Source organism: Heteronotia binoei, chromosome 21 (genome assembly GCF_032191835.1).
Source record: "Heteronotia binoei isolate CCM8104 ecotype False Entrance Well chromosome 21, APGP_CSIRO_Hbin_v1, whole genome shotgun sequence".
In the NCBI taxonomy this organism is placed as follows: Eukaryota; Metazoa; Chordata; class Lepidosauria; order Squamata; family Gekkonidae; genus Heteronotia; species Heteronotia binoei.
In genome coordinates, this window is record NC_083243.1 from 135308750 (window position 1) to 135331973 (window position 23224).

A 23224-nucleotide genomic window follows, 5' to 3' on the forward strand; every position below is an offset into this window, starting at 1 on the left:
TAATGTGATAGATAAGCTGTGAAAACAGAGTCCAACACTCCCAATTCTTCTCTAGATGTAACTGGTGTAGATCATAATGACGGGAAGGCACATTGACGCAACAGGGATGCGCATATGGCCCTTGTTTCACACATGGCTTCTACAAGTTTCAGTATCTTTTACAATACATGAAAACAGCTGAATCCTTTCTGCAGAACAACTTATTGTATTATAAACACAATATTGTATTGTACTTATATTGTAAAAGTTACTGAAGCTTGTAGAAGCCACTTGTGAAACAAGGGCCATATGCGCATCCCTGTTGCATCAATGTGCCTTGCTGTCGTTATGATCTACACCAGTTATGTCTAGAGAAAAATTAGAGCATTGGACTCTGTTTTCATTTGTACTATAATATTCCCCATAACTATGTATGGATGTGAAAGTAGGACAATGAAGAAAGGGGACAGGAAGAAAGAAAATGCCAAATGTTTTAAATGTTTTAATGTTTTTAATGGTTTAATACTTAAATCTAAATGTTTTATCTTTAACTTCTATTTATGTTATATTCTTGTGTTGTAAGCCGCCCTGAGCCACTTGTTGGGAAGGGCGGGATAGAAGTCATAAAATAAATAAAATAAATAAATTCATTTGAAAAGTAAACTGAGGATATCCTACTTTGATCACATTATGAGTCACTGAAAAAGAAAGTAGTGCTGAGTTTGCCTGAGTGAGGCTCTTAATCATAGACTTGGCACCACTTAGTCCATACCAGGGCTTTTTTTGTGTAGGAATGCTCCGGGATGCAGTTCTGTCAGGGCTGTGGCCTAATATCCAAACAGGCTTTTTCTACAAAAAAGTCAGGGGGTGTGGCCTACTATGCAAATGAGTTCCTGCTGGACTTTTTCTACAAAAAAAGCCCTGGTCCATACAACAGTATATAAATCATTCTGAGTGAATGTGTGTTCTTGAGTTCAAGAATATTCTGGGTCAGATTACATTTTACGTGAGCTTTCGTGCTGAAGGCACTTTCTCGGCACAAACGGAGCTTTGGGCTCTGCAGTTCCTTTTTTTAGATTTATGACTCTTCTAGCCCATCTACCGCTATACCTTACCCTCCCCTCTTCCAGTTCTGGGATACAGGACAAGACTCCTGTACCTTTGACCGGCATGATGAAGAGGAAATTTCATTAGCAGCAACTTCATTTATCACTGACGCATAAAGAAGGAGAATAACCTGCATCTCTTTCTTCTTCCTGTATGCAGAAATATTCGTCTGTTCAGCCTTTAAGGTGTCACAAGACCACTCTTCGTCCGTCCTCATTCTTAGATGGGCACGAAAACAATAAGTGTAATTTTATTTCATTGGCAGTGGAAGCGGTTCAACCCCCTCACATGCGCGCGCGCACCCCCGTTGCAAAGCAAGGCATCACAAACCACCGCCCCTAACATCCCTAGTTGGAATGTTAAATAGTTTGTAGGTGCGGCCTCCAAGAGAGAGCATCCGCCAATAAAGGTAGCAGGCACCGCCCTTTTCTCTTGCAAGGGAGCCACTAGGCGGCAGCGGCACTTAGGTATTTTTCCCGGACCGGTTTCGCGGAGAGCAGCTGGTTGTTATGGCCACTGTTAAGGAGAAAGCGGCAGCTTTGAATCTCTGCCCTATCTATAGTCCAGCCAACAAGCCTCCAGGTAATGGCGGCCTTAAGGGTTACGTTTTCGTTTGTGGGAAGAGGTAGTATCCGGCAGGTAACGGTGAGAACTTGGCTTGTCAAAGTGGAGGGGGTACGGGGGCAACGGTGTAGGGAGAAACTTTAACCCTATTTCTCAGTTCATAGACAGAAGAAATTACAGCCGAAAAGGTTGTGTGTCATGCCTCTCGCTTGTTTTCATGGATGACTCCCAACAAGGTTGAGGAGCACTGGGATCTGCTGTTTTCCAATTTGTGTGGATGGGGCTTAGTTTTCCTAGTTACAAATGGGGATGGCACTCTTTCTCTCTTAAAAGTTTGTTTTATTCAGGGTGGTAAAGATGGTCCTTTCTGACTGCCACCCCTCCCCAGTCATGAGATAGTTGTGGCTGAGAGATTGCAATAGGCTTGCATGGTATTTTGTATCATTTAAGTTTGATGTTAATAAAAGGTATGAGTTTTGTGTTCGGATTTTTCCTTCGCCTGCCATAACTACATGAAGTCTCTAACTTTTACTGACCCAAAGCTACCTAGAGACCTTGAGTACAGGCAGGGGTTTGAACCCCAGGTTTCCACTGTCTTGTAACTGCTGCACAATGCTACTTCTGCCCTCGAAAGAATTTGGCTGGCCATTGTTGGAAGCAGAATGCTGAGTGGGGGTGGGGTCCTTTTGTCTGATCATGCAGGACTTCCCCATATCTGACCTGTTTCTGGATGATAAATCAGCTGTAGTCCTTTTCAAAGGTCAGGCTTGTGTTTCATTGGTTATGGTAGGAGTAGCTTTTCTGCCTCATCAGTGCAGTTAATTCACTACTAGTTGTGTCAAGGTTTGGGCAAGGGTAGTTTTTGCCTCTGAATCTATTCTTGCTGAGGTGGGGGTGTACACTTCTGCTATGGTCTCTCTTAGTATGCCCCCCTCTTCTGAGTTCTACTGTGTTTGATGTTTCCTGACACTGGGCAGGCAGGTAAACCTCTGACTTAAAGTACAGCACCAGTTGGCTGCATCTCTTATTGACTTTCTTTCAGTCTGGCTGGAACCTCTTTTTTAGTACTATTGTTGAAGGAAACAAGCCCTTTTCACTCTCCCCTACTTGGATGCCCTGCCTCTTTATGGCATTGTGGCATTTGTTCTCTGAGAGCCTTTATTTCTTTTTGGCAGTTCTCCACCAAATTTATACAGCTCACCAAAAGTTCTCTGTGGGCATAGATTTTATCACCTTGCTTTATGAGATATATTGTAAAGCTATGAATACATTGCTGTTACATGAAATATGTGAAGTTTCTGTTCTACAGGATATCTTTGGGAAGTCAATATGTGAAGGAACGGGTCTCTTGAGAATCTTTTTCTTGGGGGTAGTATACTGTCTTTCCAATTTGGGTTACCTATTGGGAATCTACCTGAACTTGAAGGGTGCTAATAAACATGTCTGCCCCTGGAGTTTTATTAGCATTGACAATAAGAACAACTGTATTGCTGCTGGTTACTCTTCTGTAGTAAGCATATGAGAAATAAAAGAACAGCTTCACTATGGAATGTTTTTGTGCTTTTGAATCAGATGGCAAGGTGGAATGCTGTCAACATTGGCCACAGGGAGCCTCCAACCACTGCCCTTGTTTTTAATTGCTTATTATTATTCCTTGGGAGCAGGCTTATTTCTGGTCAGATCATTAGTTGGACATATACATATGGACATATGAAGCTGCCTTATACTGAATCAGACCCTTGGTCCATCAAAGTCAGTATTGTCTACTCAGACTGGCAGCGACTCTCCGGGGTCTCAAGCTGAGGTTTTTCATACCTATTTGCCTGGACCCTTTTTTGGAGATGCCAGGGATTGAACCTGGGACCTTCTGCTTACCAAGCAGATGCTCTACCACTGAACCACTGTCCCTCCCCTAAGGATAAAATGAGTTCTGTACTCCCACCTTTATTATAAGCAATTAAATGGTGCTAGGTGTTAATTGCAAAGGCATTAACCCATTGATTCAAAAATGGCCATAATGTGTGGATAGTTTTGTTGTAGATATTATAAGATAAAAATAGTAGCCATAACAAATGTTTTTGGAGTATGTTGCTTTTTCTATCATTGGAATATGTCCAGTGAAAGAGGTCACAATTCTCATATCTCTATCAGTTTCATTCCTTGCTCTTCTTTCAAGGAGCTCAGGGTAGTGTACATAACTCTCAACTTAACCATTTTATCCTCACAACAACCCTGCAAAGGTAGACAGGGCTTAGAGTATGACTGGCCAAAAGTTACCCAGTCAGTTTTGTGGCTGGATAGGAATGAGAACCTGAGTCTCCTCAGCACTAGCCCACAGTTTTGACCACCCCATTTATTCTTTCATCTTTTTCTTGCCTCCTCCCAAGCAATACTAAGCAGAGACACCATTTCAGAAGTATCTGGACAATCCGATGTAATCTTTCTTGGTGTGGTTAAATACTGTTTTCGCCTACTCCTTCACAGCAGACCTCACATGACCACCTTTTAAACCTGGAGAGCTTGGGTTCTGAACTTGGTACATCTGCATGCAATTAATGTGCTACCTTCTAATAACAGGTGGTTGTCCCCTCCGTAAATTATTACTTTATGGACTTCTTCCTGCACATAGAATGAAATGAATGTGAAAAAGTACATAAATATTTTAATCTATTTCATATGGTATTTTATTGACCTCCCCCCCAAGTTCATACAGTTTGTTAATAGCCTAGTCTTAATTTGTGGTAATACATGTTTGTAATTAAAATTGCTAGTGAAATGTAGTATTTATAAATTTATGGTGGAAAGTCCCCTATTTGATTGAAAATACTGAACGTGAGAACAGCTTTTAACTACCAGGGTAATGTCAAAGGGCTTCTGATGAAGAGAGCTTTGTTTCCAGAAGCTTATGCTACAATAAAATTTGTTAGTCTTAAAGGTGCTACTGGACTATTTACTATCAAAGGGCTTTTCTTTCTTTGGGGCTGAGGGGCATATATAAAGTTACCTGGATAAATTATTGTGTACTGTGGTCTATACTTCTGTATATAGTTTGCTAAAACTAGGATCCTGCTATGTAATATGGCTGACTTCCAGTTGAGCATTGGAGGGAGGCAGATGTGCGGCTCTACAGCTCCGTAATGTTAAGTCTATGATAAGCCTCTTTTAATGTTAAATTTTTGTTTTAACCCTGAGGATTTTACCTTTTCCATCTTAACTCTCTCAACTGTAAGCAGAGTTTTTGAGGAATGCAAACCTCCCCTGCTTAACTGGATAATTGGCTGGCGTCCTCACCGTCTCTGACTCTGGAAGGTTGCCAAGTGGGAGCTTTGCTTTCTTAGGAACTTACTGCTACTATTTTTCCTCAGTTGCTCTGCAAGCTCTTCCTTTAATAACAGTGAATTTGAAGTCTTTTAAACATGGGAGACATGCAGAGTTGTTTTTAATTACCCTATCCTTCTCTGCGCTTGCATTCAATACTCTGTCTACCAATTAACATGGGCGTTACCAAAAGACAGAGAGAAGCTGAAGATTCTCCATTACCAGCTAAACAACTGAAAATATATGACTTTTATTCAGCCCAAGTGCCCACATCTAATCGTTTTGAGATTTTGGCTAATTTTGACAATGAGGATGTTATTGAGCAGCCCTCACTTACACAAAAGTCTGCTGACCTTCCAGGCATGATTAATATGAATGAAAACTCTGAGGAAGCCGCAGACAAGATTAGCTCTCTAAATTCTACTGAAAGCAATGGTTTTGAAATGGGTTGCAGAGAACTCTCTAATATAACACATTTAATATCTGTAACAGTAGACTTCATCTGTAGCCAGTTGAAACTACTTCATAATAAAATGGACTACATTACTGAGCAGCTAACTTTTAAAAGAAGCACCTTGGAACACGGCACCCCATCTGCTAATGAATTACAGACAAAGGAATATGATAAGCCTTTTTCACTGAGTAAGAACTTAATAAAACCCTACAAATTGGTTCTCACCCCAAATAAAATTTGCCTAACTATTTGCAACTACAGAGGACGAGCCCTGCATGGAATACTATGCAACTAACTAGGAAACATTTGAAAACAATTGTTTCCAAGGGAAATGAGCCAGATTGATCTACTAGAAGTGGATCTTGTGAGTAGCAATGCCCAGACTCAGAGGGTGATATTACCATTTAATTCAACACGTATACCTCAGTTTCTATTATGATCTAAAGGTTATCTGGCATCTAAGGGAGTCTTCCTATCCCATGTTTTTAAGAATGAGATTATCTCTCCACTACTACCCACCAAGAAGTGTCCAACTCAACGGAATTATCCCCTGACTACAAAGGTCGACAACAATAATTTAAATAGGGAAGAGCCAACTGATTCAACCAACTGCCCTTCCCCGCCTAATAATTTTGTTGAATCTATGGATATAGTAGCAGGAAATAATATTCTGAAAGATAATATCAGAGATCACTTCCAATCACTTCAAGCGCAAGAACAACAGGATATCCTAAAGAGACTGGATCTATTGAGGAAAAATCTTGTATTAAAACAGACTGAATTCCAAAAGAGAATCCAAGAGACCAATTCCCAATTGGTCTCCTTTCTCGAACGTGACGACTTGGCAACAGTGATCCATCCAACGGTCACCTCGAGACTGGATTTACTGTAATGCTCTATACATGGGGCTGCCCTTGTCCCAAATCCGGTGACTTCAGCTAGTGCAGAATGCTGCAGCCAGGCTAATGGGAGTTCCTTTATGGGAACACATCCAGCCTATGCTGAAAGCACTGCACTGGCTACCGATAGGGTACCGGATTTGCCTCAAGGTGCTAGTCATTACTTTTAAAGCCCTATATGGGCAGGGTCCTGCATACCTTAGGGACTGCCTTTCCCTGCACATACCCCAGCAAGCACTTCAGTCCGGGTCTCAAAACCTGTTGACAGTTCCCAGTATCAGAGAAGCAAAGCTCAAAACTATGAAAGCCAGGGGCTTTTCTGTTGCTGCCCCTAGCTGGTGGAATGAGTCGCCGGAGGAGGTTAGGGCCCTGCAAGAGCTCTTACAGTTCCACAGAACCTCCAAAACGGCACTCTTCCACCAGGTGTTTACATGAATGGTAACATCTGCAGCAATGGGACTGGCCCATAAGAACACCACCAGTGGCCTACTGTACTACGCTATAGCGATCCTGAGACCTCTGAGTATAGCTAACCACCAGAATTTAAATCGTTGTCTGAAATTATGACAGTAGCACATGCAAATGTTTTAAATTGTTTTTGTTCTATGTTTTTATTGTTGTTTGTTGTATTGGTCGCACTAATGTGTTAGTGTTGACCCTTCTGAGCCGCCCTGAGCCTGCCTTTGGTAGAGAGGGCAGGATATAAATTAAATAATTAAATAATCAAATAGAAATTTCACAGGACACCTTACCAACAAATTCAGATCAACAAGAAGCAGCCTGTACTCCTATAATCTTCAGCCATTCTCTTCAGACCAACTTTAATTCTGACAATTTGGCCTCTAATTCTACACCATCTGGTTTTCCATCTACCAATGGGTGTATATATTAAGACTCTCAAAAACTGCAAGACTAAATTATCTGGACTGACTCATCTTGGAATATTGCCGGCTGGCTGAATAAATCATGCGATCCTGACTTTATCGATTTCTTTACTCATTATGATTGTATTCTACTTTAAGAAACTTGGTCAGAATTAGAAATCAGTACCCCTGGATTTCTTCCATTCAACCTTGCTGCTCATAGAAATGCTTCCAGGGGCAGATTTAAAGCTGGATTAACAGTTATGATTAAAGCAAATATATGTTCCGACATCACTTTACGTGATTCTTCCCCTCCCCTAGCACAAGCTCTATTAATTCACTTAACTAATTCTATGCTGATTCTGGTAATTGTTTATCTTCCTCCACCTGAGGACGATTTAATGCTTTTGAGCAATTGGAACAAACTATCTGATTTTATTATTTCTTTGCTTAAACGTTTCCCATGTACCCCACTCCTTATAATGGGTGATATAAATGCACGGATAGGACCAAGTAACCAAAATCTTATTTCCCCTTTAGGCTTTGAAGGATTTGACTACCCCTACCCCTTGCCGACATACGAATTTCTAAAGATACATTATATAATAAGGCGAGTTTACAACTTATGGAATTTTGTATTACTTATGATCTTAATATCCTAAATGGGTCAAATGCAAATAAATTTACCTACTCCTCAACAAGAGGTAGTAGTGTTATCGATTATTGCCTTTGTTCCTCAGATCTATCCCCACTAGTTAGCTCTTTCTCCATTGGAATCCGCACTGAGAATGACCATCTGCCCCTCCTGCTGACACTTCATGGTAACTCTCTTATAACTCATATGCCAGTATCTATATCCCCTGATAATGTCTCCCAAGACTCTGTTAAAAGAATCAAATGGACTACCGAAACTGACAAAGAGTTACTCTGCTTATTTCAATCAGACAGAATGTTGGGGTTTAGAACAATTATTGCCAAAACCTGTTCTATGGAGGAGGCCAATTTTGCCTATGCTCAGATAACTGTTTCCTGTAATTCTGTAGCCAAACCAATTTGTACTCCTAATCCCACCTGTAATCAATGGTTTGACTCAGAATGCAGGATTATGAAAAAACTTCTCAGGGACTCATTTACAACTTATAGGCAATGCAATAATTCCTGCAATCTAAAAATTTACTCTGCACACAAGGAGATATATCATAGCCTTATCACTGGGAGGAAAAAAATGAGACCATTTGCTGAATACAATTAAAACCAAAGACTGTAAACTATTCTGGCAAACGGTCTCTGGTTACTTGAAAAGTAATTCAGCCTCGGCTGTGATTACACCTACTCCTCAAAAATGGGTTGATTATTATTTGGAAATATTTAATGACCAAGATATTTCAATAGAGTACAGAGAAGAATTTACCTTTTCAACCAATCCAGAATGGTCTCTTGTGAGTCCCAAGGAAATAATTGATCTCTGAATTGAAGACTGGCAAGGCTCCTGGTCTAGATGGGATTCCAGCTGAACTCTTTAAGAAGTATGTGGACTGGGCTATTCCACTGGCAAACCTATTTACTCTTATCTATCAGAACGGAAACATCCCTGAATCCTGGTTAAGATCATTAATATGCCCAATATATAAAAAAGGTAATTCAGCTTCCCCTGGAAATTATCGCCCAATCAGCCTACTCTCCATCTCATGTATACTGTATTCTAAACATCTCGAACATCACCTATTAAATTGGTTAACTAAATTGGTTTTCTCAAAGGTAAATCTACAATTGATCATTGTTCCACCTTTGCCTTCTTGGCAAATAAATATCTGAAGCCTAAAAGAGGGAAATTGTATACAGCCTTTATCGATTTAAAGGGCACTTTCAACTCAGTCATCAGAGATCTGCTATGGGAAAAACTTAAAACTTTGGGGATGAAACCACGCCTACTTTTCTTAATCAAGAAACTACATGATGCTACCTCAGGTGTTAATAAAGTATCCCCTGATGGTCAAGTCTCTTCCTGTTTCCCAACTACTAAAGGAGTAAAACAGGGCTGTGTTCTTGCCCCTTATCTCTTTAATCTGTTTCTGATTTGAACCAACATGCGTCCATTGTGAATGGCCACCCTCCCTTCTTAGAACAATTAGCAGTACCCTTACTGCTATATGCTGACGACACTGTTATTCTTTCACGTACCAGAATCGGCCTCCAAAAATACTTGAAAGCCTTTCATCAATACTGTAGATTGAATCGCTTGGTAATTAATTATGGAAAATCAAAAATCCTGGTACAGAAGAAACTGAACAAGTGAAGGCTTACAAGTATTTGGGAATTACCTTTAATTACAACCTTAGATGGCCAAAGGGTCATAATAGAGCTGTAAGTCTAGTAAGATGTTTTCTGGTGCAAATTTAAAAGTTATATTTCTTAGGAAGTAACCAGTTCATTCCAGCAGCTCTGAAAATTTACAATGCTAAAATCCACCCTCAGTTGCTATATGGAATACCTTTGTGGATTGGAGCCTTTAGTCCCTGCGTGGAGAACGTGCAATCACCATTCTGCCGTCAGATTTTAGGTGCTCCCAAATGTGTCCCCCACTCATCCATTTGTACAGAGCTAGGTTTACACCTTCTAGAAACCAGAGCCTGGATTACGGCTTTTAAGTTCTGGTTAAAAATTCATTTCAGAAAGGATTCAGGAAGTTTATTACACTGAAAGACAGGCATAGCATTACTTGGCTCTCTAACATTTACCCACGAACTGCAAAAACTTGGTATTGAGGTGGACACTCTTTTCTTATATGACGAATTATATAAAGAACAATCCAACTAAGGCTTATGGATCATGAATACCAAAAAGTGTTCCCCTCACATTCCCCCGTTTACTCTGCAGCCAATCTAGGTATATCCCAAAGACATTGGGCGTTTTCGCACTTACCTTAAGCCGGAGCGACGTCCCTCTTCACCGCGCAGCGTCTGCACGGTTTTCGCACTAATTGCTCTGGAGCACCTGGAAGAGCCGGAAAGTCCTGCGGCTTTTGCGGCGCAAATGTAAACCGGTTTTTGGCAGTTTACATTTGTGCCGCAAAAACCGTGGGACTTTCCGGCTCTTCCAGGTGCTCCGGAGCAATTAGTGCGAAAACCGTGCAGACGCTGCGCGGTGAAGAGGGACGTCGCTCCGGCTTAAGGTAAGTGCGAAAACGCCCATTGTTTTTTCACTTTACACTCCCCATTCCATTGTCGGACTTTCACTTTGGCACGTTTAAATGCCTTCCTATCAACAGTTCTCTATGGTAGGTTTAGACAGATACCTCTCCAAAATAGATTATTTACATGTGAATTAGGAGTCCTTGATTCTATATCCTGGCATTTCCCATCCGCAGGGTCGGGGCCCAGACCTCCGGCCTCCGGTCCACAGGGAGACTAACACGGCGCCTGGGCTCCCCCCCCCCATTGAAACGCCCGTCAAGTGTTTAAATGCGGGGAAAGGCAACTCACCCACTTTTGCAGCCTCCCCGTGAGGTGGGAAAACGGCAGAGGCAGTTCCTGGGCTCCCCAACCCAATTAAACACCTGCTGGCTGTTTAAATGGGGGGGGGGGGGAGATTGCTTGCCTTTCCCATCTCCCCAACAAGCAGGGAGATAGCAAAGGGAGCTCCGGGCTTCCCCCACCCTTTTAAACACCCAGGCGGGGTGTTTAAACAGGTTGGGGGGAGAAGATCATTTGCCTCTGCTTTCTCCGTGCAATGCAGAGAGATGACAAAGGGAGTTCCGGGCATCCCCCACTTTTAAACACCTAGTGGGGTGTTTAAATGGGGGGGGGGGGGAGAAGATCACCTGCCATTCCTGTCTCCCTGCCAGGCAGGGAGATGGCAAAGGGAGTCCATGCTCCCCTCCCTTTTAAACACCCCAACGGGGTGTTTAAAAGGGGGGGGGGGAGATCTACCTTTGCTGTCTCCCTGCAATGCAATGCAGGGAAATGACAAAGAGAGTTCCGGATTCCCCCCCCCCCCTTAAACACCTGGGCGGAGTGTTTAAGTGAGGGGGGGAGAAGATTGCCATCTCCCTGCCTGACAGGGAGACAGGAAAGGCAGGCTAAGGGAGCTCCGGGCTCCCCCCCCCCCTTTTAAACACCTGAAGATAGCCTGCGTTTCCCATCTCCCTGCCAGGCGGGGAGACGGCAAAGGGAGCTCTGGGCTCCTCTCCCTTTTAAACACCCCGATGTAGTGTTTAAACGGGGGGAGGGAGAAGATCGCCGGCCTGGCAGGGAGACAGCAAAGGGAGCTCCGCCCCCCCCATTTTTAAACCCCCCACGGGCTAAGGGAGCTCTGGGCTCCCCTCTCTTTTAAACACCCCAATGGGGTGTGTAAATAGGGTGGGGGGGAAGATCACCTGCCTTTCCCATCTCCCTGCCAGGCAGGGAGATGGCAAAGGCAGCTCCGCCCCCCCCCTTTTAAACACCCCAACGGGGTGCCTTTGCTGTCTCCCTGCAATGCAGGGAGATGGCAAAGAGAGCTCTGGGCTCCCCTCCCTTTTAAACACCCCAACGGGATGGGGAGGATATCACCTGCCTTTGCTGTCTCCCCGCCAGGCAGGGAGATGGTAAAGGGAACTCCAAGTCCCCCCCCCCCTTTTTAAACTCCCCCGGCAAGGTGTTTAAATGAGGTGTGTGTGGCAGATCGTCTGCCTTTGCAGTATCCCCAGCAGATATCATTTCTGAGCCTGCTACAGCGGGAGGGCAAGATATATATCAAATCAAATAAATAAATAAAATAAAATTCTTGTTTCCCAGCTCCACACCCAAAGTCTCCTGGCTCCATCCCCAAATTTTACTGGGCCAGGAAGGGAAAAAGTTTGGGAAACCCTGCTATATCCCATATTATTTTAGAATGTCCTCTCCTGGCCTCACAACGTAGACAATTTTTAGCTGAATATCTCCAACACAATGTATTTACTAAAAGGAAAATTCTATCCTACCTTTTAGAAGATGTTAATCCCTATATTACTACATGTGTTGCGAACTTCTTAGCAGAAGCCTATAAAATTAAATCTAGTCATACTACTGTATGTTAATTGCTGGGTGTCTACTCTTTATTAGTATTATTGGCTGCTATTTTAATTGTTTATGTATTGTTTTTACTATATTGCAGGCCTTTGTACCTACTTTTGATTGTGAATCATTATTGCTCTTATGCCAATAAAGGTCTGAACTGAAAAACTATGTAATATGGCATCATTTAGTGTCATGGTAATACTTCGCTTAAGTTCTGTTTTTTAGATTTCTTGTTGGTTTTATAATCCTAATCATATGGCATTGTTTATTAAATATTCCTTCCTATTGCTCGTATAGCTTCCTATTGCTCAATCTGTGTAATCTGCCTTGAGTCCAGGTGAAAAAGGTGGACAATAGTAATGTAAATAAATTACTATTGTAATCCCCTGCAACAGCTGGAAGAGGGAGAGGTTTTAGTATGGCGTTAAAGGCAAGCTTGTATCTCCTTGGTAAACTAAGCACTTCAGAAAAATTCTCAAAGCTTAGGTTTTAGTTTTGTTTTTATAGGAAAGTCCTCTAGAACTTTTTTTTAGAACTGTTACCAAGATGCATCTAATAATTCTTCTGCATTGTTTGTTAGGTTTCAGTTTGGCACAAAGACCTTTTGGTGCCACATATGTCTGGAGCAACATTATCAATGCACTTCATACCCAAGTTGAAGTGAAAAAGCGCCGTCAAAACCTGAAATGTTATAATGACTGCTTCATTGGCTCCAATGCTGTGGATGTTGTTTATGCCCACCTTCTCCAGAACAAATACTTTGGTGAGATGGATATTTCCCGGACTAAAGTTGTGAGGCTTTGCCAGGCATTAATGGACTACCAAGTGTTTGAAGCAGTTTCTACCAGAGTCTTTGGGAAAGATAAACAGTCCGTGTTTGAAGATAGTAGCTGCAGTCTCTATCGGTTTTCAAATGCATCAAGCCAAGCAAATAGCCCCTCTGCGATAGTGTGTGGCCATTTTCTACATCAAAGGTAAGTATCCATGGATGTGTTGAAGACCAAGAAGCTGTTGCTCTAGCTTACATACCATCTGATTGTGTTCAAATGCTACTTCACTTATTAATCATGCTTAGGATTGTAGTCTGATCCTTGCACACTTACTCAAATTGAGTCCTACTTATTACTGTAGTCGCATCTACATTCTGTAGACTGCAGCCAGCACAGCCAGTGAAGTGAGTGGTTATGTTCTTCTCTAAATAGCATGGACATGCCTAAAACCAACATGTTCCATGTGCTGGCTGCAGTCTACAGAACAGCCTCTAAAAGAAGGAAGTGTGGCTAGAGAAGGAAATATTGCAAGCACACACTGGGTTTTTATGGTCCTTCTCATTTGTTAATTATTTGTTTTTGTGGCATTCCTTTTGGCCTCTGCCCAGTGGCTCCTTTCCATGGGCTGCTTTGTGCTACTTGGAGAACCTGGAAATCTATTAGATATTTCTTGAACCTTGTTGGTCTTCTATGAATGTATTGTAAGAGATTGGGTTCCAGTGAAAAATAAGCCTCCAAACTGAAGAAAGACTGATGAAACATCTTGATATCTGGAACAGATGTCTTTGAAAGGGCTTCCTTTAGCCCTATGAACTAAATACTGGAATATGAATATTCCTTTGTGATTGGAAAGCTTGTTGAACTGCTTTTGAACTGAGTTGTGGGAATATCCTTTTGAAGCATGTTTTTGTTCATTTGAAGTTCTGTGTGCAAGCCTGGTAAGAACACCACTGACCTTCACATTATTGTTTTGTCATTTAAAATGTATGGTGTCTCTTAGTTTTTATTTACACAGTCTCTAGTAGTACATGGCAGGCTGTTCCTCCTGTCCCTCCATCCTCTGAAGTATGTGGGACTGGCTCAACAGACTGACTTGCTTACTTGTTCTTCCTCCCTCCTTTGGGGTGGCAGGGCTTATGGCAGGCTGGCTTGGAGAGGCAGGCCCTGTTCTACATTTCTGGCTTGTTCACTCACTTTCCGTTTCTTTGGAGAGGTGGGACCCATGCTTGCTCAAGCCATGTGATTGGGTGACGATACAACCAGCGTTTCTTGCAACTGCAGAGTTTACTTCCCACTGACTCAGGGCCCCCAACAGGCTGCTGCCACAGGGGTACCTACTCTTGGTTGTAGCCAAGCTTGATCTTTTTCAAGTTAGCCCAGCAATGTCAGCTACTACTGCTTTGCAAGTTTGGGACTCTCTCAAACTTGGCATCACTCCACAAGGGCTGCTGAACCCCACCTAGAATGATGCCCAACTTAGCAGTTGGCCTAGGGTACTGAAAGCTCTTAAGTAGACACTGAATGGAAGAAGTGTTATTTGGTACCACTCAGCTCCAGGCAAATTGATTTCTTTCAGCTACATTTCCCTGTTGGCAAGTAAATTGGAAATAACTAAAACTTTGTAAGATATGGAAAGAGAATGAATGTGATGAGTTACAGAAACTGCTGCATATTGCAAGTGCAATAGAAATTATTGCTGGTAAATTTGAAACTGCTCTGGTTCCTGGACAACCATTTCATCAGCAGTGGACTAGAGGATTAATTTAATCATTATAGGAAAAATACAGATAATTGATTCATATGTGGTTAAGACCATTAATGTCAGTGGAACTAGCAATGCATGATTAGGTGCAGGACTTCAGTTATAAGCCTAATTTAAGTTTATATGGTATTGTTTTACAAAGTAATTCTGTGAATACATAATTCTGTCGATAGGTTCTGGCTTTTACATTTCTGGCTTGTATTTTGTTAATGTCCATTATATATGAATTACTGTTTGAGGTTAAATGTAGCATGACTGTACAATTTGAATAAACTCTATTATACAAGTTCTTACCATGGTAATTAAAAATGGCAAGAATGGGAAGGGGATGTTTTTCCGGGCATTTTTTTGGTTTTGTTTGTTGAATATATAAAGCTGCCCTATGAATTGGACCATTGGCATCAACTTTCTGTAGAGAACATATTTCTTCTTTCTTTTTTGTGTGTGAGGGGATACCTTTAACTGGGGATGCCATGGATTGAATCTAAGATTTTCTGCATACAAGACATTAAGCCACAGCTATTCCAAAAAATAAAATATTGGAAAGTGGAGGAGACTGACCTACTAGAATCCCTAACTTCATTGTCCAACTTTCACATTCATACATAGAGAAGTGCACCAAGTGCTTCAACTGGTATTTTTTAAGCTGTGTTTCAACCCCCAAGAGCCTTGTATTAACAAGAGTCATCAATATCCAGTCCATCAATATTTTCAGTAATTAGCACTTTCGTAAAATTCCTTTGCCACATTCAGATCTTCTGTTTAAGCCTGAAGATACCAGTTGTGTTCTTGTAATCACAAATTTAAGCAACTGTCACAATTTTTCCTTAAACAAAAAGTGGGTAAATTTACCCTTTACTGCTCTTGAGAGAAATAACAACGTGACAGTATAATCCTAAACAGAGTTACACTTTTTAAAGCACATTGACTTCAGTTGACTTAGAAGGGTGTCACTCTATTTAGGATTGCACTGTAAATGACTTTTAGTTCCTTTTTTTGTAATCTGAAAGCTTGAACAGATGTTTTGTTCTCCCTTTTCAATTTGATACCAGAGTATTCAGAATGTGTGCAGACAGACTTCACCAAACTATTGGTGTGACCATTCTTCTCATAAGTGTGTGAATCAGCCAGTTTCCTTGTTTCAGACAGGAGGCAAAAGAACTACTCAGCACAACAGTGAAATCTGAAAGCTTTGAGAATCTCTTGGAAAACTTGAGTTTAAAACCTGTTAGTTCACCTCAAGTAAACAACTTTTCAAGCTTGTCTCGCCAAGGTAAGTGACACAAAGATATTATAATTGCTTGCAGCTATGGGAATGAACACGTCTGATTTGAAACTTGAGGGAACTTTTACACTAAACTAAACTGATGTCAGTTATAAAATACAGTGCTTAGACTACAAGGAAATAAATTGGTATTCTTGCCTGAATTCTAATAAATATTTTTTTAAAAGCATTTTAGAACTGAGTACCGCTTAGAAATTTTAGCAAGCAGAGAAGTCATTAGGTTCAGTTTTGGAATCTGGATGGGCAGGGACCCTTGAAGCTAAGTATATCATTGTTCAGTTCCAAAGGCCTTCAGAACAAGAACGTCTTTCTTTGCACATCCTTATTAGCATTATTTATGTGATCAGACCCTGGTCTGGCAAAGATCACTTGCAAGTTACACAGGGAAGTATGTAAAGCATTTTGGGTAAGTCCAAGAACATTTCTCTTTAACACTTGCAAAAGAAGTGCTACAGAAAGGACTACTGGGTACCATTATTTTACTCTGAAGTATACTTGTAAGGAAAGGAATTGAGTCCCTTTTGGCAGTAAAGTATGAAATTTCTTAATCTAAAAGTAAAATGGTATAAGATTATTTCTTGATGTTCAAACAATTTTTGTTTACTTGATCTTGCTGCTTGGCTTATGCTTCCCTGTCCAGTTATTAATGAAGTCTGGAGAGAGCAAACCATTGCCCGCTTGCTGCAGCTGATTGATCTTCCACTTCTGGACTCTTTGCTTGAGTATGGAGAGATGGCAGGAAGATTACCACAAGCCCAGCAAGAGAATAAACATACAGTCACAAGCAATTACCTGGACAGAGAGATTCTGAAAGCTTTTGGTGACTCTAAGTAGGTATATATTTGTATGGGAAGACAAAAATGCTGACTCGCATACAAGGTCACTTTATGTAAACTTATTTTGCAAACTATGTTGTATTTCTAGTTCTTAGCAATGTACCAAAACAGACAGACATGCAGACAACAAATATGAGATACCCCATCATGACTGAGGACTTAAATGCCATTGAAATTAAGAGGATATGTTCAATTTTATCTGATGACACTTGGTAATAACTTACTTCACCTGCGTTAGGGCCAGCATCTTGGAAAACATGCAGCTTTTAAGATGTATGGGTTCTCATTTTCTAGGACAGATGAATGGCTTTCAGCAGCAATAGACTGTTTGGATTATCTGCCTGATCAGATGGTGGTTGATGTTAGTCGAAGTTTACCTGATAAGCCCGATACGACACATGTGGGGAAACTGCTCCTTTTTGATACCATTGGTAGCTACTACAGTCAAAAGAAGGAACCACTGTTACGTCATGCCCCCAATATCCATCTGGGAATTGCAGAACAGTTAGGTAAGTGCATTGAAGTACATCTGATGAAATGAGAAGTAAAGGCCAGTTACTCTGACAAATATCTATGTACTGTTTCCTAAGCGTGCTCCCTATTTGCAGATACCTAAATCTGCAGATTAGGCCACACTTGAACTAAACAGTTGTTTTGGCAACTTTGAGGGACCCCCTAGGTTTGCAAAAAAAAAAGTCATTTAAAAAAATTGAGAGGTTTTTAAATTTTCCTCCAAATTAAAAAAAAGAAGGAAAAACAGTCTGTGCAGGACTTTGAAAGTCCTGGTGGTGGCAGCTGTTGCTGGGGGGCAGTGGAGTCCAGAAGCTGCTTCTGGGACTGGACAGCCTAGAGCCATGCCAGGTGAGCTGCTGAAAGCAGGAGGAGGAAGGGGAACCCTCAGCTGACCTGCCCAGAGCAGCAATGGGGGTGGGTAGGAAGACGGGGGTGATGGTGGAGGGGGAACAGACAGAGAAAGAGAGAAGCATAGCTGGGTGGGAAGGTAGAAAGAGAGTGCAGGTGGGATGAAAGAGACTGATGAGTTGGGGGCAGAAAGGCAGAAAAAGAGTCATTGGTGTAGGGGGCTGAGAGAATGACAGGCATGGGAGAGAGAATAAGAGAAGAGGTGGTGGGATGGAGGAAGAATGAGAGGCAGAGAAGGAGAGGGAGGAAACAAAGGTGGGTGAATACTCCTTCCTTGCAAGTTTCTAGTGGGTCCCTGCTTGTCTATATACTAATAGCAAGGTTGACCAAATGTTTGGATACCAAAATCCAGTGACTGAAGCTATGAATGAGCATATCAAGTCTTTCTACAAAACTGAAAAGGGCTTCAGGTTTGCAGAAAAACGTGAAATCTTTTCGAAAAGTGCATAAAAGGTTAAAAACACCCAAAATCATAAAAGCAGTGTCTGTAGCTTTAAGCAGTTGATACCCTCAGCAGCTGTTGCTAGGCATCCATGGATCCCAGGTTGGGTTTCCATGAATAAACAGACAAGGGAGAGGGCATGGTCCTTTCCAGGCCTATTTTATCTTTGAGGGAAGACCCCTTGGGGCCAGGTCTAATTAGGGTTGCTAGTTCCAGGTTAGGAAATTCTTGGAGATTTTATGATGGAGACTTAAAAGAGCAGGGTTTGGGAAAGGGGGAGGCCTCAGCCAAATATAATGCCATGGAGTCCACCCTTGAAAGCCATGATTTTCTCTAAAGGAATAGATCTGTCATCTGGAGTTCAGTTGTAGTTTGGGAAATCTCCAGGTCCCACCTGGAGGTTGGCAAAACTAGGCCTGGAAGCAATCTCTGGGTGACCTGATACTACTTGGCTTGCATGATTGAACTAGGCCTGGCTGCTTGCTACTGTTCAACAGCAGCTACAGTATGACAGCCCACGTGGCGTAGTAGTTAGAGATTCAGAGGAGAATCTGGGAGACCCAGGTTCAAATCCCTATCCCTGTGGAAGCTCACTGGGTGATATTGGACCAGTCACATACTTTCAGCCTAACTTACTTCATAGTAGGGTTGCCAGTCCCCAGGTGGAGCGGGGGATCCCTCAGTTTGGAAGCACTCCCCCCACTTCAGGGTCATCAGAAAGGCGGCGGGGGGGAATGTCTGCTGGGCACTCCATCATTCCCTATGGAGACTGATTCCCATAGGGTATAATGGAAAATTGATCCATGGGTATCTGGGGCTCAGGGGGGGGGCTGTTTTTTGAGGTAGAGGCACCAAATTTTCATTATAGCATCCAGTGCCTCTCCTCAAAACACCTCCAAGTTTCAAAAGGATTGGACCTCTGGTCCAATCTATGAGCTCCAAAAGAAGGTGCCCCTATCCATTATTTCCAATGAAGGGAAGGCATTTAAAAGTTGTGTGGCCCTTTAAATGTGATGGCCAGAACTCTCTTTGGAATTCATTTATGCTTGTCACACCCTTGCTCCTGGCTTGACCCCCAAAGTCCCCAGATATTTCTAGAATTGGATTTGGCAACCCTGCTTCATTGGATGGAGAGGAAAGGAGAATATGCAGGCTGGTTTGGTCCTTACTGTGAAGAAAAGTGGGGTAAGTGAAGTTAATCTAGCTGAAGATAGAACATAGGTTGGTGAATGGCTGAGAAAGAGAATGAGGCAGGAAAGGGGGAGGGATATGGAGATTGTTGGGAGAGAGAAAGAGGACATAGTGTGGGGTGCTGGATACAGGGGAAAGTGAGGTGCCCCCCACAGATCCTTGTGGGCTCCCTACAATGAAGGGGGCCTGGCCTAGTAGATGGCACCACATAATTGGCCCACAGTTTTCCTAGGTAGAGGCCATGGCGGGGAGGAGTTTAAGACAGAGGGGCTGATAAAGGTAGGTTGGCTGTTGGGTAGGAAGGAGATAGGGTTGCCAGGTTAGGAAATTCCTAATTATTTGAGAGGGGGTTAAGAAGGGGAGGGACCTCAGAGGGATGTAGTGCCATAAACTTCACCCTCTAAAGCAGAACCAGGTGGGGGCTGGAGATCACCTGGAATTACAACAGCTCCCCAAATGGCAGAAATCAGTTTCCTTGTAGAAAATGACTCCTTTAGAAGGTGGACTGTATGACATTATATCCAGTTAAAGTCAATTCCATTCCACCATACCTTACTCTCCAACTACTTGTATCCCCAGATCTCCAGGAATTTCCCAACCAGGAGCTGGCAACCCTAATGGGGAACTGATCTCTAGTAGGGAGATCTGTTGTGATTCTAGGAGATCTCCAGGTCTCATGTGGAGGTTGGCAATCCTAGAAGGAAGCAGGCAGAGGGGAGCAGTTATGGGGCTTTTAGGAAAGTGAAAGAGGAAATAGTGGGGGAGAGGGAAATGAGATGCTTTGTGTTCCCACTTGCCACTATATCTAATTCTTAACATGGCCCCATCTGTTAATACTTAAATCTGGAGAATGGAGATTGGGACCATTGACAGGTGAGGAAGATTTTCCTACAAGCTTGAGAGGCTGCAGGTTTGTAGAAAAATATGAAAAATGTAGTTAAACTCCCCCTTGATGAAAAGGAGTATCTGTAGGTTGAAGAAATGCATGCCCTTTCAGTGGGCATTGTGGCCAGTTCTAGGCTACCTAACAGTATTACCAGCCTTCTAGTGTGGTTTGTCTTAGTAAAAATCAAAGTGGCAAGGGTGTTTCCAAAGCTGTTTTGGTTTGAGGGCAGATTCATCATAGCAAGGTATGGCAGCAACCACCGGTGACTTGCAAGACTCACCCAGCCCTGGCTGCTTGCTACTGTTTAAAAGCAGCCACCACGTAAAAGCCAGTGTTGTGCAGTGTTCAGAGTTTCAGACTAGGATCATTGAGACCAATGGTTCGAATCCCCAATATGCTGTCAAAGCTCAGTTGGGCCAATCAGATGTTCACAGCCTAACCTACTTAACAGGGTTGTTGTCAGGATCAAATGGAGGAAGAGAACATGATGTCTTCATCATTTTCCTCACTGTGTTGCAAGCAAGGTGTAAATGAAATAATAAATATAGCCAAAGATAGGGGGCAGATTAAAGGTAGTTTGGCTTGTTGATGGGAAAGGAGAAGGAAGAAAACAAGGATAGAAGCTATGGGAGCTTTCAGAGAAGGGAAAAGGATAATACTGGGGGAGGAGAAAATGAGATGTCCCCTTGCAAGTCCTTTAGGGTCTATCACTTTTTGTCTAATAGCTCCATGCTGGTTATTTCACCTACTAAGTAGGACAACCTATTAAGAGGATGGTTTCTTCATATCTTGAGGACACTCCAAGTATGGAGAAAAATACTGGGTTTTGTGTTCTGGATATTATTTTGCCTACTGAACAGTGTGTTAGCAGTTCTTCTAATAAAAAAAAAGACCACCAGAAAGGAATTACTGTACAAAGTGTTCTGAAGTGCTATGGGACTCCATATCAGCTTATCAGAACACCATCTGAGCCAAATAAGTTTATCTTGGTCTCATCGGACCACAGGACATGGTTCCAGAAATCCATGTCCTTAGTCTGCTTGTCTGCAGCAAACCTTTTGCCAGCTTTCTTGTGCATAATCTTTAGAAGAGGCTTCCTTCTGGGACAACAGTCCTGCAGACCAATTTGGTTCAGATGGTGTCAAGCGTGTGTGGCAGCAACCAGGTGAGGAGTACAAAGACAAGTGTCTTGCCTACAGTCAAGTATGGTGGTGGGAATGTCATGGTCTGGGGCTGCATGAGTGCTGCCAACACTGGGGAGCTACAGTTCATTGAGGGAACTATGAATGCCAAAATGTATTGTGACATACTGAAGCAGAGCATGATCCCCTACCTTCGGAGACTGGGCCACAGAGCAGTATTCCAACGACCCCAAACACACCTCCAAAATGACCACTGGCTTGCTAAAGAAGCTGAGGGTAAAGATGATGGACTGGCCAAGCATGTCTCCAGACCTAAACCTTATTGAGCATCTGTGGGGCATCCTGAAACGGAAAGTGGAGGTGCGCGAGGTCTCTAACATCCACCAGCTAAGTGATGTTGTCATGGAGGAGTGGAAGAGGACTCCAGTGGCAACCTGTGAAGCTCTGGTGAACGCTATGCCCAAGAGGGTTAAGGCAGTGCTGGAAAATAATGGTGGCCACACAAAATATTGACACTTTGGGCCCCATCTGTGTCACTATTATGTATAAAGAGACAGCTTATAGCATGTGCTGCAAAACAGAAAGTAGATCTGAGAGGCTTAGATGATCTACCTGACAGCAGGTGGCTGGCTGCCAGAAGTCTTACATCAGCCAGCAGAGTCAGCATGACACAGCAAGTTGCTGATTGGCTGTCCCATGTATAAATGTACAGAGCAACTGTGGTGATTGTGGGTTAAAGGAGTTGGAGTGCAGCGGAGCATATTGTCAGTCAGGAGAGTGAGTTGGTGTAAATAAATGTATATAGTGGTTTTACAGCTACTGTGTACAGCCTTCATTCTTGCGTCGCTAAGCATCACCCTCTTGGTCTCTCTACGCGCATCGAAAATCTGGACATTATCACTTAGGGGTGCACTCACTTTTGTTGCCTGTCTTTAATTTAAAAACTGAATAGTAGACCAGGTGGTTAATAGAAGCAGGGCTTTTTTTGTAGAAAAAACACAGCGGGAACTCATTTGCATGCCCGCCAGCCGGAACTGTGTTCCTGTGCGTTCCTGCTCAAAGAAAAGCCCTGAATAGAAGTATTCCGAATGTGAACATTGAAAGGCTTTGGTTGCAGCAGTTTATTCTTCTGCCTTTATGATAGGCAATGATTTATTTGTCCAGCAATAAGTATGTGGCTTCAGAGTAGCATGTAAAAAATTTATTCACATTGTTATAGGGATTTATTTCACAGTGCTGACACCAAACATTAAATACTAAGTGAGAAGTCAAGATTGGTAGTCTGTCTGTAGTAGCAGAAAAAAAGCAACAGTCCAGTGATACTTTAATACTTACAAAATATGTGGCAGGGTATAAGCTTTTGTGAGAGTATCTAAAGAAGTGATAGGGCTGCCAGGCCTCTACTGGAGGCAGGGGCACCCTGCCACTGGCCAGCTGGCCCTACAGGGAAGAATTCCTCCCCCAGGTGGCCCAAAAGGCAGCATGATGATGTTACCCAGAAGTGATATAATCACATCACTGATGTTGCGCAGTGATGCTGTAGTTTTTGAGCAAAACTCAATGGTAAAATTGGCTACAAATTATAGAGTTTTGCCCAGAACTAGAGCAACACCCCCTGGCATTGGCAACATGATGACATCACTTCCAGGTGATTGCATGTGCAGGAGACACTCCTGCAGACCACCAATGATCCCCCCCCCCCCACTGGCTGCCAGGTAGTAAATAGTGACTCACGAAAGCCTCATACCCTGCCACATATTTTGTAAGTG

General features: G+C 42.5%; 1 protein-coding gene across 1 annotated transcript in view; it reads left to right on the forward strand.

The window, feature by feature from the left end:
• The first annotated feature begins 1435 nt into the window (after positions 1-1435).
• DEPDC7 (DEP domain containing 7) overlaps positions 1436-23224 on the forward strand; it is a 34632-nt gene continuing 12843 nt past the window's right edge. The window contains exons 1-5 of the mRNA XM_060261102.1: positions 1436-1668; positions 12801-13194; positions 15898-16025; positions 16678-16867; positions 17168-17382. Coding sequence (XP_060117085.1) covers positions 1596-1668; positions 12801-13194; positions 15898-16025; positions 16678-16867; positions 17168-17382 — 1000 coding nt within the window. The 5' untranslated portion in view covers positions 1436-1595. The remainder of the gene's footprint in view (positions 1669-12800; positions 13195-15897; positions 16026-16677; positions 16868-17167; positions 17383-23224) is intronic.